This window comes from Micropterus dolomieu, linkage group LG05, assembly GCF_021292245.1.
Source record: "Micropterus dolomieu isolate WLL.071019.BEF.003 ecotype Adirondacks linkage group LG05, ASM2129224v1, whole genome shotgun sequence".
Taxonomy (NCBI): Eukaryota; Metazoa; Chordata; class Actinopteri; order Centrarchiformes; family Centrarchidae; genus Micropterus; species Micropterus dolomieu.
In genome coordinates this window covers 17,711,898-17,731,402 of record NC_060154.1, presented here as the reverse complement: position 1 = coordinate 17,731,402, position 19,505 = coordinate 17,711,898, and the positions used below count along the sequence as shown (strand labels likewise).

General features: G+C 40.6%; 2 protein-coding genes across 3 annotated transcripts in view; both read right to left on the bottom strand.

The window, feature by feature from the left end:
• The window catches only part of faf1 (Fas (TNFRSF6) associated factor 1), a 1,021,784-nt gene that overhangs the window by 479,129 nt on the left and 523,150 nt on the right, over window positions 1-19,505 (bottom strand). The gene's annotated exons all lie outside the window — the stretch shown is intronic.
• The window catches only part of acbd6 (acyl-CoA binding domain containing 6), a 31,274-nt gene continuing 15,139 nt past the window's right edge, over window positions 3,371-19,505 (bottom strand). For both annotated transcript variants that reach the window (XM_046048877.1, XM_046048876.1), the window contains 2 exons: window positions 6,694-6,724; window positions 3,371-4,160 (listed from right to left, as the gene is read on the bottom strand). In XM_046048877.1, coding sequence (XP_045904833.1) covers window positions 4,006-4,160; window positions 6,694-6,724 — 186 coding nt within the window. In that variant the 3' untranslated portion in view covers window positions 3,371-4,005. The remainder of the gene's footprint in view (window positions 4,161-6,693; window positions 6,725-19,505) is intronic.

The following is a 19,505-nucleotide window of genomic DNA, read 5'->3' as shown; positions in this document are numbered from 1 at the left end:
ATATACATACATATACATATATATATACATATACACACACATATATATATATATACACATATATATATACATATACATATATATACACACATACATATATATACATATATACATACATATATATATATACATATACATATATATATACATATATATATATATATATATATATATATATACATATATATATATACATATACATATACATATATACGTATATATACATATATATATACATACATATACATATATATATATATATATATATATACATATATATATATATATATACACATACATACATACATACATATATATATATACACACACACACATATGTATATACACATATATATATATATTGAGTGCTATATATATATATATAAAATTATTTTTTTCAATTGTTGATCATCATTAAATGACATCAATTTACTAACTGCTATGTAACTCAACTTCCACACATGGCAGAGGATGATCAGAAACCTGCAAAATGTGTTTACATGCACGAGTACTACAACTAGCATACCCAGGTTTCACGGGAACAACGGATTAGTAAGGTTCCTGAAACCAGGATGTGATCTATATATATTATCTATATTTTGTTCATTTGAAATGTGGTGTATTGACACTTCCTTGCTTCTTGAAATGTTGTGTTTTCATCTGGGGGACATTGTAACAATTGTTTGGGAATTAAAAAAAACATACAAATTTCCTTCCAAAATATAGTGCAGTATTATGTTGCACAAAATGGAAGCACTCAAGCAAAGTACCAGTATCTCAAAACTGTACTTAAGTGTCCTACTTGAGTAAATGTAGTTTATTTCTTTTCACCTCTGAAAAATGTATACAATAACAATATTGGGCTCGGGGGTGTGTGTGAGTCTGCGGTTTGGAGAGGGAGGGAGCTGCAGTGTCAAAACCAAAAAGCTCAGAGGAAAATTGAAGCCCCATAATGGAAGCATAATGGGCTTAGTGTCAGAGTCTCGCAGACGAGCCGGAGGGGGGGGAGCACAACTGCCGTCACCCTCTCTTACCTCAAGCCAACATAACGGGGTTTAGGAAGCAACGAGGAGACAACACCGGGTCCCAAACAAGCTTTAGAGATACACCAACAGCCTAATGGCTGGATGTGGACGGAATTCATAACAAAAAGATAGTCACTGGTTGTCTCTTTGTGGGATTGTAAAGCATCATGTCTCAGACTCAGGTTGAATACTCAAAAGGTTTCCTCTCAACTCACGCAGGGTCGCTCCTCAAAATTCATGAGGGTAGAGGCATAAAATATCATTGAGGAAGGCTCTAGAGCTCAAAAGTCAAGAGTCTACAAAAGTGAATGATGATACTTTTGGGGGAAAAAAATACTCCAGGCCCTCTTTTCCCTTGTGAATTGTGAAGGATAAGACATGGATGCAGATATAGACATTATGTGGTGAGATTTTAATTCACCTCATGTATAGCACAGCTCATGTGCATCTCAATTCACCACAGGCACTGTACAACAGCTGTCAAGGCAAAAATTGAATTTGAAGCGGTGTTCCTGGTGATGACTGCCAATGCCGGCTAGACCATCTACTGCTGTCACAGATCTGTGACAGACTGACAGGCTGCAACCAGACATGTTAAGATGGTTATCTAACGCCTTTGTGTCAAGGCAGATTTAAGTAAAACACTCAGGGGTGAGAGCAGGCGTGGAGCAAGGGAGCGTGTTAGAGAGTACAGGATTAAGCTTTGTCCCAACTGTTGTGTACAAAATGTGCATTTGCTTCTTCATGAAGCTGTAGTTAAGATCCAGGATCCAGATTTAGTGTATTCTCATCTGATGGAGTGTGTGTGAGCTGAGGCAGAGAGAATGTGCTGATCGGAGGGGCTTGAGGACGAGTAAAGCAGATTTGGACTATGTGTTGGTTATTTTTGGAGAACATCCAGATCTCTCCTATGTGACATAATACTACAGACACAGGTTGCAGAGTCCAGTGTTGTATGTACAGTACGTTGTGTGTATGCTGCAGGGACGATGAAGAATGGCCAGTGGAGTGCAGGGTGGATTAGAACTATGGATTAAAACAACAGTGGACAGCTTGTAAGGACTGCAAAATACATTTCTTTCCATTTATAAACACCAATCAATACCATTTGGAATACATAATACATTATACAGCAGTCAAAGTTTCACAATAAATAAAACTGTGTATTTATGTATGCATGGCTGTACATGTATTGTACAGTATATATGTGTGCATGTATGTATTTTCATCACACTATTTAGGCTATTCTTATCATGTTTTAATGTGTTGCATAGTTAATTAGCAGTATAGTTACCAGCCATGCATTATCATTACTTTCATAGTACTGTATTACAGACAGGCCAAATAAATGGGGTCTCAGTGGACTTTGTATTAGTGCTCATTTGTTGGAGTGCGAGCTTGGTCATGTTGTTGGTGATTGTACATTTTTTTAGAGTTTATTTTATCTCTCTGGCCTGCTTTTAAACTTACTACCACCATACCTCCTAGACATGCTTAGTCTTAGTCCGGAATGGGGACCAGAACCTAAGCTGGCAGTGGCTCCCACAAGGACTCTGAAACCGGGGATGATGATGATGTCAAGGTGTCAAGCAGAAGAGGAGCGAGAGGGACGTCTGACATCAGAAAAGCAGTATAGATCTAACTCGGGAATTAAGGGTTTATTTCGACCACGGTTGTGGAAAGACTAACCAAGACAGTTCTGGTGAAATTTATTTTGTTGCTGTCAAGTTCAAATGAAGTGCGTTTTACAATGAGTTAACAAGGCAATTAGTTTGGTTTTCAGAAGGTTATTTTGTGCATTTATTTTGTTTATTTATAAGACTAAAAAAGCTAAGAGAGCTTGTGTAACATAGCAAACTCGCTGCTTGCACACATCTCCCATCTGAAACTAGGGGAAGAGGCCTCAGCTATACTATTGGACTATCAACTCTTGAGATATAAAGTGGTATTACAAGTAAGGATGGGCCGGGGCTAGCTGGTTAGCATGCTAACTTCAGGAGCTTTGCAACAGAATACACAGACGTCTTTGACATAGCTTCAGAACTGTTACTTCTTTACATTCTGTTCATAATGCTAATTTTTGAATGTTTCAAACTATTAAATCCTTACACATTGCACCTTTAAATGTGTTTTTCTTGTCTTTCTGTAAAGCAACAAATATGTTTTTACAGGATTTACTTTTTAAACGTTTGTCATTAAGTTTAATCTGTATGGCTGTATGTATGGTTTAGGTTCAACGAGATGATCACTAAGATGGCATGTGAGTTTAGGGCTATCACTGCAGCACACTGTCATATGATGTTGACTGTAATTTATCTAATAAACAGAGAACAAGTCAGAAGGAACACATTTGTTGAAGACTTTAATGTGATAAATGACTAAAGCATTCCTTGAACATAATACAACTGAATCATGAACAAAATGGTCAGAGAGTCTGGCTGATTGTCAGACCTGGGCAGTAGGAGTGGGGGTTATGTATAAAATCTTCCATTACAGTATTTAATTTTATATCACAATAACCAGAGATACACTGTGATATAACTTTTCCGGCCTGACATATCCGACACTTCATCACACTGATGCACAAGGCCTGTCATCCCAATATTGCCTATACACATACCTGCTCAGAGGAGATATTAAAGGTGCAGCCACCTCAGTAAAGCAAAATCTTAACCAGTTGATCTTTATCATCTCACAGTAATATTCATATCACCCAACCCTACTGGGTATTTAAAGTCAATATATAGTATTTAGATTAATGAAAATACTTGTGGAGTGCTTCATTTCATGGGTCTTACCAAACAGAGCCGCTAATGTTTACACCCTGTGGTTCCAAAAAACTAAGCCAATGAAATCAAACTCACCTCAAGTATATGGAAATAAAGTCAAATAAAACCTTTGCAATCATGGTCTACCAACTGCTGGGGATGAACAGAAGATGAACGAGGATAGGGGCGGGGACCGGGTGGAGGAAGTTGATCTAGCCTTTTGGAGCAGTGTACTGACGCAGGAGAGAGGAGATGGCACTGGATTCAGTGACCTCCTCAGGGAGAGAGCCCTCCATGTCTTTGATGGACGGGTCGGCTCCAGCGTTCAGCAGGAGCTCCACGATGTCGGCAAACTCGCACGCCGATGCTACGAAAACAAGACATAAAAATAATGGAGGAGTTAGTAGGAGAAGAATACAGCAAAGAGAAGTAACAAAAGGCAAAAATTTAGGCAAACTTTCTGCAAGACATTTTAGCTTTTTAGCCATGCTAGCAGAAAGTCATGGTCCCCAGAGGATGAATACCACTTTGGTGAGTCTCTAACTTTTCCACAAGAGTAACCAGCAGGTGCTTTCAGGGTTTGTTCTCATTTTTTAAAAACATTATTGTGCATTTTGTATATTTCATATTTTATGTAGTTTTTGATTGTGTATTCATCTCAGTAAACATTTGATCAAAAAAAAAAGAAAAGCGAATGACAAGCAGGTTAAATTTTTTACTTATCCAGGGAAATATCTCAACATCTACTGGCTGGATTAGCACAAAATATGGTACAGATTTGTATCTAGCGGCATCATCAGGTCACAATTTCAATTTGTCCAATATCCAACGAAGGTTAAAGTCAAGGGCAACTGGACTTGGTTCCAGTATCTTCAACCAAGTCCAGTTGCCCTTGACTTTAACCTTCATTGGATAACTATGACCTGGATGACTGAGAATCTTCACAGACAATTTGTCCAAAACTTTTGTTGACGGCCAAGTTACTGCAAAACTAATGACTTGGCTTGTAATGCATGCTAACACTCTAAAATAAGATGGTGAGCATGGTTATACCTGCTAAACATCAAAATGTTAACATTGTCTATGTGATCATATTGCCATGCTAGAGTTAGTATTTAGCTCAAAGCACCACTGTGCAGCCTCACAGAGCTGCTAAAATTGCTGCAGTTTTGTTGAAACAGAGGTGTTATACTGTCTGTCTGTCATTTATTCTTACCAGGATGAATAATTGGGAATGTCATGGATCACTGCAGCTAATCTCAGATTATAATGGTGTGCACCATTATGAGTAAATTTGACTTATTCCTTTCTTCTACATACTGAAGTTTAATAAAGTATGTACAGTGCTGCGGTTAATGAAACACCCATCTGCAGGCCCAGCACTGACACTGGCCTGGACCTGTGGCTCTCTCAAACACTTTATTTCTGCCCCATTGGCAATATGTGCCCCACTAAAAGGGTCTTCTCTCTCTGTATATGGGGGAGGGAGGGTGGGAAGCTTGCACTTTCTTAACCCAGTTAGTGGGTCCCTGCTTATTCAGTGCACCTCTCGCCCCTGTGGCACCTCACTCCCCTATCTCGTCTCTCTTCCTCTCTCGTTCTGAGTGCTCTTCTCTGGCGGTGTCAATCGCTCACTCCTTTTAAAGAGCAGACTCTGGGCTGCGCCACGAGCGCTGATGTCAGCAGCCACAGTGATTGACAGCCAGGCCTTTTAACCTCAGGCCCAGGGGTGGTCGGCTGGTGGGCTGGCTGGAGGAGTGTGTGAGTGTGTGCGTGTGTGCACGCATGATGATACATAGGAATGCATGTGAATGTGTAAGCAAGTGTGTGCGTGCACGCTTGAGTTGCGTCTACGAATAGTATCAGGTGTGTAAGTGTCACTACAAGAACCACTTATCTTTCAGCCACATCAGACTAACAAAGCTTGGCTTATTTTTCCAGCCACGCTTGCAGTCCTCCTCTTGTTGCTCTAAACATTTTATTTAGCCAGAGGTGTGTGTGTGTGTGTGTGTGTGTGTGTGTGTGTGTGTGTGTGTGTGTGTGTGTGTGTGTGTGTGTGTGTGTGTGTGTGTGCACGCGGCGGGTGTCTCGCCTGGGCCTTGAGCTGTAAAAAGTGGCTGGCCCTCGGGGGAGCCGTAGAGGAGGAGAACAATTTATGGTGAGCAGTAAACCCTCAATTAATCACTTGCCAGCCACTGTGGCCCTGTGCAAAGAGAGGTGGGAATGAATTTTCATTCTCTGCTATTTGTCTCTTGGAGTTCATCGCTTATGTTTATTAGTCATCTTTTTATGCCCCATCCTCGGGGCTTCCTCTGCTGAGTGTATGTGCGTACGTCTCTGGTGGGTGATGCAACATGCCCACTCTAACGCCACCAAACAGATGGTCCAGACACACACACACACACACACACACACAGGCTCAGAGGACAGGGGAACCGCCCCTCAGGGACATGTGTGTTGGGGCATGAGAGGGTCAGGGGGGTCTAAGGACCAGTGCTGATTTCCTCTGGGAGGCCTGGTGATTATTACACGCACGCACCCATCCACAGGACACAACAAAGAGGAATGGGAGAAACTGGGTAAAAAAACAACTGTAGAAAATAAAGGTGAGGAATGGAGGAGAGAGAGAGTGGGAGGAAGACAAATATGAGACAAATGTGGGAAAAGAGCAGGGGTGTACAGGAAACAAGCTGCTGTAGAGAGTGCGCGCACAGACAACCTCATTATTTCAGTGTACGATAAATGTGAAGTGTTTCGTTCCAAAATGAGATATTCACCATTTGAAAAATACACACATGCACTTACAAAAAGCTTTATAGCAGAAAAACAAAATAAATTTTTTTCTCCAAAGTGATTACACAACATTTTGGACTGTAGAGATTACTAAGAGGCCTTCTTACCATAATGTAGCGCCGTCTGTCCTTCATTATCCTGTGAGACAAAAAAAAAGTCTTTACATTAACACACCTGTGATCAAGAGAGAATCAAAAAACCCAGAAAGTGCAAATTCAAAGAATAATATCAGGAATAACAAAATATATATCTCCAGCATTTGGAGGGAGAGAAATTGCAAAATGACTTTGCTCAAACTTCCCAAGAGTCAACAGGAAAACTTTCAGCTACTAGAATACTAATTGCCTCCTGCTTGTTGGCTGCGACACAGGGTGCCATGTTTTCATTGTACCAAAGGGGGATTATGAGAAGATGAGATATTGATTTGAGAAACATGTGACCTACAAATCAAATCTCTCAACTAGCAGGTGACTGCTGGCTCTAATCAACCTGCACCAACGAGCTACTGAAACTCAACATATTACTGTGGAGGTGCCTCCAGCATTACGGATCTACCCCCCACAAACACCAGACCGGAGTTAGCCTCAACCCTACATCTCAACCCATGCTAGAGTCTCAAAGAATAATGCTGGTTCCATATTTTTCTTACTGTGAACAGATCCCGTGAAAAAATAGTGCGTTATACTGTATTTAAGCAGTATCGTCAGAACTTACTTTCATTGTGTTACATATTTGTAGTGGTTCGTTCACAGGTGTAAGCGGATACAAAGAGTGTATAGCTTCATTTAAATTAACTGAATTGATTCTGACACATAATTTGTGTCCAGTGGTTTGTTCACACTTCTGTAGTTGTGAGAAATCCTTCTTATCTCGGAGAAATAAGATATATCAGGCTTTGGATAGGCAGACAATACTTGTTAGTATGATGAAGTCATTGTTAGTTTTGGTCTTTTCATGAAATCTGTTAACAATAAGAACAATATAGAATATTTACAGCCTTATCTTTTAAATGGATTAACCATGGAGGATATTTGCCCCTTACACACAACAGCCCAGGGACAACAGAAAGAAGAGGGTGACAAATTCAAACAAGAAAATCAGCAGTGGCCTCCTGTGTGCACCTGTGTGTGAGTGTGTGTGCGTATGGATATGTGGGTGTCCATCTTCTGAACAGTTAAAATGATATTTGGGATCAAGGGGTCAATGGTAGAGATAACTCTTGTTAGAACTGTGGATTGAGGACAGGGATGGAGAAAAGTCTGTGTGTGTGTGTGTGTGTGTGTGTGTGTGTGTGTGTGTGTGTGTGTGTGTCTGTAGGTATAATAAGACACAATATATGACAGGCATCATCAACAGGAGATTCAGTTCTTAATCACTGTTCTAGCCTGCCTTTGCACCTCATAATGATGATGAATGGTCAAACTGCTGCCTCCAGCACAAGAGCAGTCGTTCAGCCAAGTACAATGGTTTCAAACTCTCAGAGACAGATTAAAAGCCAGCAGGCGCAGTGACACTTCCTTCCATCCCGTAAAATGTCACTGCAGTGGAAATACTTCCAAATTACTAAAACTGTTATGGGGAATTTATTCATTAGTCTTTCCACCTTTGACCTTCTAACAGCAGATCGTCTCATGCACTTTCCTGTTTTGGTTACTTTCCTCTACTCTCTTCCGGTCCCTCCTCCTCTTCTTCTTCTTCTGACCACTCTTCCTCCCACACCTCCCTCGTCTCTTATTTTTCATTACATCCACCTTTCTCTCTTTTCCATTCTGTCTCCTCCTCAATCTTAATCCTTTTCAATTCCTTGTTTCTTTCTCCTTCTTCTCACTCCTTTCCTGTCTTCCCTCTCTGGCTGGGCCCAGAGCAGAGTGATCCTATTGTTGTGTTTCTGTCTCTGTGTCTCTCTCTGTCTCTCTGTCTCTCTGTCTCTCTCTCTCTCTCTTGCTCTCTCTCTCAGGGGCAGCACTTCAGGGACCTGCTGATTGGATTAGAGCTTTCTATTCCCTCTGGGTGGATCACAGAGCACAGATGCAAATCGCCAGCAGCGTGGAAAGCGTGCCGTAGTTAACCCAAGACAACAATGCTGTCTGTCTGCGAGTCAAATCTCTACCTGTGATGTATTGCAGACATTGTGTTTGTCTCACACAATGATGTTGATTTGCGAGAGAGAGAAAAGAAATTGTAGAAGAACTGTACTGAAATTGACAAATTTAGATGCAAATTAATGGAAGGTAAAATTCTAACATCCAGGCATTTTCAGTAAAAAATAAAAAGGGGCATGCTCTGCCATTTTTATAAAACCACAGTGGCAAACGTATACTCCACTCATTTTATTTTACAGCATAAAGACTCAGCACAATGGGACAGTGACAGATGTTTACTGCCAGGGCCAAGTTAAAGACCTTGATGCACATAAATACATACAGTTATAATTAAAGTGTAAGGGGTTTAAGCCCTAATCCACAGCGAGCGCTAATCTGCAGTTTGTGTGTGCCAGTGGTTGTGTGGAAAAGTTGAGCATGCCAGAGTATGTGTGCATGTTTCTTGCATGTTCATGTGAGGGGTCAGTGGCCTGTCCTCTCAGCGTTCCCTAATGCCCCTGCATCCAGGACAGAGGCTTGATGGAATCACAGGAAATTGGATTGTCTTCCATTTGCTTTGGAAGCAGCCTGGAAGAGACACTCCCTCCCCCTCCCCATCCCACTACTCGGCCCCAATACCTGCAGTTACCGTAGCACCCTCCCCGCCCCGTGCACCCCTGCTTCCATCCCATTACGGAGTCATGTCGCACCAAACCCCTGCTTTTACATGTCATCCAAAGTTTCCCCTTGCGGTGCAGAAATGCTGGGCTGGATGTCAGCAGAGTGCTCAATAAAGCAGCTGCTTGCACAATACAAGCAGCAGCAGAGATCCAGCACTGTGTAGTGTATCACCCTAATGGGGTGGAGCAATATGCTTAGGAGCAGCATGGATAGGGATTGATCTATTAGTACAATTGCAGTTTTGCTGAATTTAACTCACACCAATCTATCATTTCGACCACACAAATCATGTGAAGCAAGACGGATGAAGGACGAAGAAGGCAAATCAAGGATGTAGAGAGACATGAGCATGCAGTCTTATTTCTTCAGTTTTATGCCTTTACAGATCAAAATAAAACTGTAACTAGTCCAAAGATGGTCCAAAGAAAGTGAAAACGGAGACGGAATCTAGATAATTGTGTGTATAGATTTGAGACTTTTTGAGTCAGGATTATCTGAAAAGAGTGCAGGAATGAGCAGTGTCAGACTGAGGCCAATCAGGATCAAATAAAACATTGTCTGCAATCGTGTGTACCTGCAGAGAACACAGAAAGCGACTGTCACAGTCAGTGGAAAGTGGTTTAACCAGTTTTCTCCATCATATGATGGGACAAGAATACTCCAAACATTCAACCCGAGCCCTTTACACCAGCATTCAGTGGAGGGATTGAGGGCATATCAGAGGCGGAAACTTAACTCAGTCAGGAATACAAATAGGACACAGAGGTCCCTTGAGTCAATCTCCGCTCAAAACTAGGTTTCAGTGCGTCTGTGTATCATTCTGTTTTTGTCTGTGTCTGAGCCAGAGAAGAGACGGTGGGTGGAGGTTGAAGGTCTGTCAAATCCACTGCCAGTTGTGGGGTCTGCTGCAGAACGAGACTGAAGAAAGCCCTGTGTGTGTGTGTGTGTGTGTGTGTGTGAGTGAGTGTGTGTCTGAGTGTGTGTGTGAGTGTGTGTCTGAGTTTGTGTGAGAGAGTGTGTGTCCATAGACCAACATGTTTCTCAGAACAGCAGCCACAATAGTTTAGTCTTAAACTGCAGTTCCTCTAATGACCACTTGCAGACTGTTTTACAGCAAACCCATTCTTAAAAGGCAAACAACCTACTTTTGTTTGATCTATTTTTTTCACCATTATATCCTCTTTCTCCTCCTCTTTGTATTTCTCATCTTTCTGAGTCTCACTAAACTTTTTATTCCCCCCCCCACTGTCCCTGACAGCAACATTAAACAAGTGGGAAAAAATGGACAAGCAATTATGATTTATGATCAATGCATGCAGCAGCTGCTGACTTTTATAATGACAGTGGTCGGGGGAGGGGGAGAGAGGGGATGAGTGTGTGTAGGGGTGTGTGTGTGTGTGTTTCTGTCTCCAGGGTGTGTGTGGGGAAGAAGATGAGGGGTGAATCGATAGGCGACTGGGATCATTGGTATGCAGATTCCAGCATATAGCATTATGATGAGCAGGTGCCATTAATCAGAAAGCAGAACACAGATCTGAGTATGATTGAGGAGAGGAAGACCCTCCTTCACCGCGTCCCATCTGTAACCAGAGCAGCTACTTTGCCACCAATGCCATCCAGGTGGTCACTGAAGTTATTTAGAACATTTATTACAAATGACATATTCTGCAGACTTTAGTGTCTACCATTTTCTAAAACATACAGTACCATGAGTTTTTGTTTTATTGCATGCAGTCATTGGTTTTCAGAAGGGTAAGAAAATCTACTTGCAGCAACTTGACGTAGGTCAAAGAGAGATCATTTAGTCTGCTTTACTTTAATTTAAAAGTTATATTATCATTACACAGTTTGAAAATCCTCCCTTGTAGGTGCAATTAAGAAAATTCAAATATAGAGCAGAAGCTAAATGCAAAAAATCAACCAAATTCATAACATGCATGTTATTCTAATTTTCTTTTTCCAACCTGCAGCAGCTAACTGTCAAATCTCATATGCACCAACAAGAAAGAGTTCAAAAGTCTTCTGAAGCCTGCAATATGACAACGAAATTTTGACATTTTGTTTGTACTTTTCCTAGGTCTTGGAAAAATCTACAGGCCAAGCTCAGAATTAAGAACCTTATCTCTTTAATTGATATTAAATTTTGAATAATGGATGTGGTCCCTGCTAGCTGCAGTTAAATTAACTGACAAACACATAGCTAAATATTGCTGCGTTGTTGATACAATGTATTATGTAATGTATTTTTTGTTGTACCTATTGCTACTGCTGTGATCTGTGTTCACTGTTGAATGCTGCTATTTGACCCTGTCTTGGCTAGCTATCGCTTGTAAAAGAGGTTTAAATCTCAATGTGACTTCCTAGTTAAATCAAGGATATATATAAATTTATTGGGATCCATCTCCAGAAACCAGTAGTAATTGTGAAGGTAGGAGATCAGGCTAAAAACAGATTTATTAAAAACATGTATTGTTGTATGCTTTGTAAAGTCCAATTTGTAATGAATGTACACGCAGAATCGTAATTGAAATCCCGAGAAGAAATGATCACACAAACATATTTATTGTGTGCAAGTATGTACTGCAAAGGCCTGGGCATGAGTGCACGTCTGCTGTGTGTCTGCTGTGTATGGTGTGTGTTAAACCTTCGATGTGTGTGTGTGTGTGTGTTGGAAAGGCCCCCTGCGTTAAAAGGATCTGCAGACCGGGCCATCCCTAATTGAATCTGGTTCTCCTCTCTGAGCAGGGAGAGGTAACCTTGCCACTCAGTGTGTGAGCACTGCCGCCCACGGTCAAATTAGCCTGACGCCAAACTCGCTGCCCTTCACACTTCCTGGGAGTGTCCTTCAGGTGCCCTGGTGGTCACCCTCCCCCCCTCACACCCATAGCCGCCATCAGCAACCTCACAGTTTGAGGGGAAATTCTGAATGATTCACAGGTCTAGAGCTGACAGGGGTCTTGGAGGATGCCAGGGATTATAGATATTTATTGTGCCTGAAGTTGTCAAGAGGCCCAAAAGTGTGACACACCTTACTTCAGCACAGGTCATCCATCCCACAACAAAAACAATGGGTAATAAGAGTATCCAAAGCCATAATCAATCTTGCTGTAAGAGCTGCATTAAAAGGACGAACATAACTTTACCCGCAATAGTTAGATTTTCTTTCCTTTCTAAATCACACTGGACAACTTTTGTCTTGTTTCCTCTCCCAGCCTCTCTTTTTCTCTTTATCTTCATTCTCTCCAACCCTGTTCTCTTTATGCACATCTTCTTCCCCTCCGCACATCCCTTCCATCCCCGTGTCGCCAAGCTTGCTTGTTCCCGTGGGACACCTTAGCTTCCATTAAAGCCATCAGAGAGGAGGATAAGCTTGAGACTGAGAATTAACATCGCCAGAGGCCCCGTCTGTCCTCCTGCGGCCCATCGATGATGTTTAAAAAGAAATAAATGAAATAAATAAATACATAAAAGAGTGTAATATGAAAATCAATGGCCAGGCAGCGGGGGCTGCGGCTGAGGCATTTGGAGTGAGGGACTCATAAAGCTGAGTACTGCGGGAGACTGATGGAAGGCAAAACACTTACTTTGTTTATTCTCTCTCCTCACCCCCGTCCCCTCCCCTTGCTGTCTGTATCCAGCTCTCACTCTCTCACCCCCGCCCCCCTCCCCTGTCTGAAACGGTCGAGGACAGCTTTAATGCTCCTGACAATTTATGTGGATGGTTAAGAACGATGGAAATCAAATAGTTGAGTGTAGGCAAGGCCCAGTGAGTGGCCAATAAGAAAGAAACAACAGCTGATGATGGCAAAGAGGACTGTTACCTGCTGGAATGGCTCTTTAGGCCGCACTATTACTGTCAAGTCGCTGACTCTGTTCTGAGTGCTCATATTATAGATTCATAACTGTATCTATGTCTGATAGGCCCTTTTAACACAGCGCGGCAACAGCTTCCATTTCATCGAGTCGAGCTAATGTGCAGCAAGTACTAAATATGAATCCTATAAGAGCACCTTACAGTGTGCCTTATAGTGTCAAGTAGTGTGTGCGGTGGGTATCGTACCTTTTCATGTGTGTGTATTAAACTTTACTGAAGTGTGTCCTGATTCCTCTTTGCTTGAAATTTGGTAAACTTTTACAAGACCTGTTAAAACAGATTCTCCTCTATCTATTTACAAGTGTTAACTTTTCTAAAGAACACACACACACACACACACACACACACACACACACCTTGTGCTGTCATTCGACTTATAAAGACAAAGCCAGGAATGGCTTTCATAAATATCTGTATTAATGTGTAAACTACACTGTGGGAGATGTTACATACATGCTCAGTAAAAAAGGCTGCAAGCTGTGGACAATAAACATGCATGTACACATTCATCCTGCCTTAAATGCACCATCTTGCTTCTTTGTGGGGTTGGGCAATATGGATACAAATCCCTATCACAGTATCTGTAATTTGATATTGTCGTATCAAGATATATCGTGATGCAATTTCTGAAAAAAGTTGAAAAGTTTCTGGCAAATATATTGAAAAACTGTGTAAGGAAACAATTGCCAGACAGGAATGTCTATTTTTGGCTTATTCTGCTTATTTAATACCTGAGAATGTTTTTTTTTAGTCACACTTGTCCAAATTTGACATAATACTGCTATAAAGCAGTTTGCTGATTGATTTGTAACAGTCAATAATGCCCTAATACACCCAGAGAAGAGAAAGAGACACATACCATGGTATAAACAGAATGGTCATATTGTCCAAACCTTACATATTACATTTATTCATTCATCCAAAGCGACTTACAATTACTATATATGTCAGAGGTCGCACGCCTCTGGAGCAACTAGGTGTCTTACTCAGGGACCCATTGGTGGATGTGTCACAGTGGGGAATTTAACCTGGGTCTCTCAACCCAAAGGCATGTGTCTTATTCACTGCACCATCAACACCATATTGTTGTTTTCCTGCTCTATTTCTCCCTGCATTCTATTTTATTCTTCAAATCCTTTATAAATTCTGTATTCTTACTTTCCCACCTTGCTGCTTTCCTTTTCCTAAAGACCCTATATATTCTAGGGTATAAGATGCACAATTACAAACCTACACACACCCACACGCCGAAACACAATTATGACGAATCTTGCTGGATATTTGTTATGACTGGCCTGACTGAGCCATTAGTTATAGGAGGCAGTGCTGGGAAAGGGGAGGGATACAAACGTGTAATAATGCCTCAGCCATAGAATTTCAATCAACCACCACCACCGTGTGTGTGTGTGTGTGTGTGTGTGTGTGTGTGTGTTTACTGCATTTATGACACAAGTAGTTGACACAGTAGAGGACACAGATGAGAGGGTTCAGTGTTCCTTGTTTACTACAAAACAGGGCGAGCTGAAATTCAAAAAGCTCTAAAATGCCCACAGCTCCGTAATATAAACAGAAAAAGATGCAATAATAAATTTTTTGCAGAATATTGCGGCTTCAGTATGTAATGAATATCAATACAGGTTTACTATACGTTTTCCATGAAAAATGCGCGTGAACAGATGGTAATGCTCACAATTTGTTCAGTTTGATTAAAATGAAATATGTTCTCTGACATGCTACTTGATTTGTGAACCAGGAATTTGGCACAAACCTAGAATACCTTATTTTCAGCCCTATTTGTTTAATTGCAGTACTCCAAATTCATATGGCAGGCTGACTTTTTGTCCCCCCCCCCATTCATTTCATGACAACAACATATTATTAAACTAATTATCATGGTATGACAGTTTTCTTCAAGAGTAGCACTAACATGTGCTTATATTTAAGTTGGATGGATGTTATATATTATCATTGTGTGGTTAAGCTTTCCTTTGTGTCTGTGTAGCAATAGTCCATGTGTATATAACCCCTGTTCTGTCCTTGAAGAGAGGTCTGTCTAGTTATATTGACATTAGTTTCTTTATTGCTTAGTTTACTCTTTTAGTTATGTTATATTCTGTATCACATATAATGTTATATTAGGATTTATTTGCTTCTTGAAATTTTATTAAAGCAAACTTTCTTTTTGACACCTGTGTCACATATCAGCCCACATTTACACTACTACTGACATATCAGAGGCTAACGGCTGATATCACAGGATATATGTGATTGGCCAAATCATTGGTCTTCCTTCAGAAGGTAGCAATGGATACTGAAGCAGCTAATGGGAATATATCCCTTATGTCATAAAGTTTTCCTAAGTTGTGCGCTGACATACAGTCATGACTTCCTGTTTTACTTTATTATATAGATAAATCAACAGTCCGAGTCCACCCACACCACTTACATCAACATCAAATCAATGGATCCATACCTCAAGAGAGACTTGCCATTACCAATCAGCCACGTACAGAACTCAATCTGTCTATTTTACGCACAAGCAGCCAAACACAAACTGTTACTAGTTGAGTAATGAATACTTTTCTGAAATCGGACTCAAATAATAAAACGGTACATTTAAGAAGTGTAAGAACATGTAAATGAAAAGACATGCCAGACTGTCAGTGTTGAAGGCCCACATATTCCTGCAGGTTCTACATGTAGACTATGTGTAGGAGAATTGTTGTGTGCCCTCTAGCAACCAATTGTAGGCCGCCCAGTCAGATATTTATTACTATTGATCTAGTTGGTCCTGGCTGGAGACTTTTGTTCTGCCGACTGGAGGCTCTGACCTCAATTAAGTTATGAATTTCTATCTGATAGACTGGGAGAGCTTGGGGCCTGCTGTGGCCGTGCTACCACGCTGGATTAATTAGAATTAGCGGTGCTGCGAGTCGCCCTCCCCGCCTCATGGATCATGTTGTTTTAATACAAAGTAGAGGCGGAGGCACGGGAGGGATGAAGTGGAGGGGGACGGGAGCTTCGGGGGAGGAGAGAGTGATGAGGAGAGGGGAAAGAGCGAGACAGACGGAAAGGCAAGAAAAAAAAAAGAAGCAGCAGACATGAGTCGAGTAAAAGCATGTGCTTAAAACCTGAGCTGCCTTTTCCTCTAATCACCTACTACTTATTTTAAACGTTAACAATGTTTCCTTCCTGGCATTGTGTTTGCGTTATGACATCCTGCATCTCACCTGTCCTTCCTCTGTGTGAGCCTAATCCTGCCTCTGTCACTTACCCTCTCAGTAATCACTAAGTCAGACATTGTTTAAGTCTACTCTGGGCCAATCCTAACCTTTATTGCAGTCTGTATCACCTCTGAACCAAAGCCCTGCCTTCTCGACTCCAGTTTCCATTAATGGGCATGTCCTCTCTATGAATGCATATTTCCATGGCAACCCTACAGCTTGTTGAGAGGGTTAGAGGAGGGTTTGGGACTTCCTCCTGGAAACCAAAAGTTGTGTGTGTGAGATGAGGCTTAGCTGTGGGTGTGGAATTACACCGTCCCAGCGCAGAATGACCACAGGGAGAGCGGACACACACAATCATGTATAGACCAATGAAAGGACATATTCCTTAACTTTTAGTCATACAAAAGGAAACATCATAACTTAAAATCACTTAGTTTTTCTTGGTTGCTTATACACATTTCTTGAAATTGTGCCTCCTTTTCTCAAAACTGAAATCCACACAAATCCTTAACGTCTTACCCAATTTCCCAAACTTCCTATTTTTAGGTCAAAATTAAACTCTCCACTCAAATCCAATCAATCTTGCTGAAAAACCAAAGTTTGCCCTGAGACATGACACACAAGCCCTCAAAAAACACACACATACACACTCCAACACAGCCAGAGAATCTCATCCTTCACCTCCTCCTCCACCTCTTCTTCTCCCTACTTCTCCTCCTCCTCTCCGATGTCCTCGACCTCTTCCTTCCCGTCTCTCTTGATCCATTGTTCCAAAACTGAATGAACTGACTCGAGCCATTATATTTATCTACTGAATGTTGTGATTGGTGTGTTATCAATTATGACTCTTTGTGTTTTCACCTGGGTAGTTAAAGTAACCAACTGAGCTCAAGCTTTGCTGACTTGAGTGAAAAATATTGAATGTTAGTGCTTTCTAAATGACCACATGTTGTAGGCAATGAGAAATGAAGGGATTTGTGTGTGAGACAGTTCAACTAATCTGAATCACGAGTCAAAACAGGGGAATAGTGTTTATAATTTAAGAAAGTTGGTGTGCTTTTTGAGAAATGGCAATTTGGTTTTGAAATTTTAGTTTAAAAGGCTGGTTATAGTGTTTAAGCAATAGAGAAAACTAATATTTGAGATAAATGAGCCATCTTTAATTTCACTGAATAAACTTTCAAAAGCAATAGTTTCAATTTGGGAAACACGTTTATTTGCTCTCTTGCAGCAAATTACAAGAGAAGATCGATATTGCTCTCAGATCTGTATGGTAAATGTGAATGTTCCTTATTTGTATAGCGCCTTTCTAGTCTTTTTGACCACTGAAAGCGCTTTTACACTACATCTGCATTCACCATTCATACACTGAGCCTAAGTGCTCAAAAAGAAACTAACATTCACACACATTCATACACTGGCGGAACAGCCGCCATTTTTATAATTCAGTTTATGGATTGTGTAAGACTATACATTTCTTTAATTTAGATTTTTATTTTGTGGGGAGTGGAGCATCTTCCTGCACGTGTACAGGTTTAATTGTTTACTGTTGGTTGGTGATCACATGATGTATTCTTGAGGTGATTCTTTTGCAGTGTCTATCTTTTGGAGTGCTGCCTTTTTTCTCTAACTTTGTTTTGGGAAATACAGACATTGTTTAAATTGCATTTTTGCCTTTATCGTAGAATTAACAGTAGAGCGTAACATGAAATCTTCAACACCAAACACACTCAAACCCCTTTTACCTATACTTTTCTGTTTGTTTGTTTGCCTTCATTTGTTTCTGCATTGTTAATGATGCTGTTATGCATCCTTTTGTCGTTTCTCTTGTCTCTTCTGCTGTAGACACAAAACATTTTTTAAATAACTCAGGTCAGTTACTTGTAATTGTGAATTGTGTGAAATTGTCTATACTAGTTCTAATATGACTAGTTTCGGGACCTCTATCAAAACAATACTTGTTTTAATGCCTCACTTAACAATGTAAAACAGTTTTTCTTGTATCTATTTAACAAGACTAATAAGACTTTATGACACAAGACTTCTTGAATGCATCTCTGTTTGATTTTGTCTCAATACAAAGCAGCTGCAGAAGAACTTCGTTTAATAAAACACAGTGCATAATTAGCAAAGTGAATTAGATTTAAAGTTCATTCTTGATGGGAAAGGAAAAAAAAAAATTATTTGTAACATTTTTAAAATAATTTCACTTCTTCTAGTTGAACAAAGGGTAACTAATTAGTAATGAATTTGTACTGTAGGATATGTTATCACTGCTGTTGTGATATGATGGAATGTCCTAAACTTAAGCTAATGCCTTATTAATGCTCTTAAATACATTCTGGCACACAGAATATAAGTCCAGTGTTTAAGCCTTAATTTACATTATTACATTAAGTGAGGGTTTCCTGTCATCTTTCCCACCGTTTCTGCTGTCTGCCCCACTTTCTCTGGGTGTATTAGCTGAGGGGGCAGTGGCACGGTGAGGATGGGGGAGGATTAATGTAAAGCACCAACACCAGGCCCTGATCTACAATTGGCAGGTGGCAGAGTTGTGATCTGTGTATTCAAACACACGCAGCTACCTATTGTAGTCCCTCCCTGCCTTGATCTAGGATTAACTATCAAACGAGCCTTTAATGCAGGTTACCAGGGTTTGGGAACAATTCACTAAAACAATCAGTTGATTAATTTCCTCCTATGCCAAGCAAATAATAATACTTTTTTGTTTTAACTCTGAAGTCCCCCACCCCTTTTTAATCAACAAATTAAGCATAAATCATGTTTGATCTTTATTTACTGGTTGCTCAGCAGTTGGTAGAGGTCAAGAGAGATTACTGGTCGCTCTAATAGCCTGCAAACAACCCAAACATTCCTCTATCCTTCTCATGAACACACACAACCTCCCATACTTTTTGTTTCCTGTGACAGAAGCTTTGGACAAAAAGGACAGATGCATAGAGCCGTCAATAAAATGTTTCTTCTTTCTCTAATATTACAAAAATGCTACTTTCCTTTTCTTCCTTAACTCCTTTCCTCATGGATTTAATACCAAG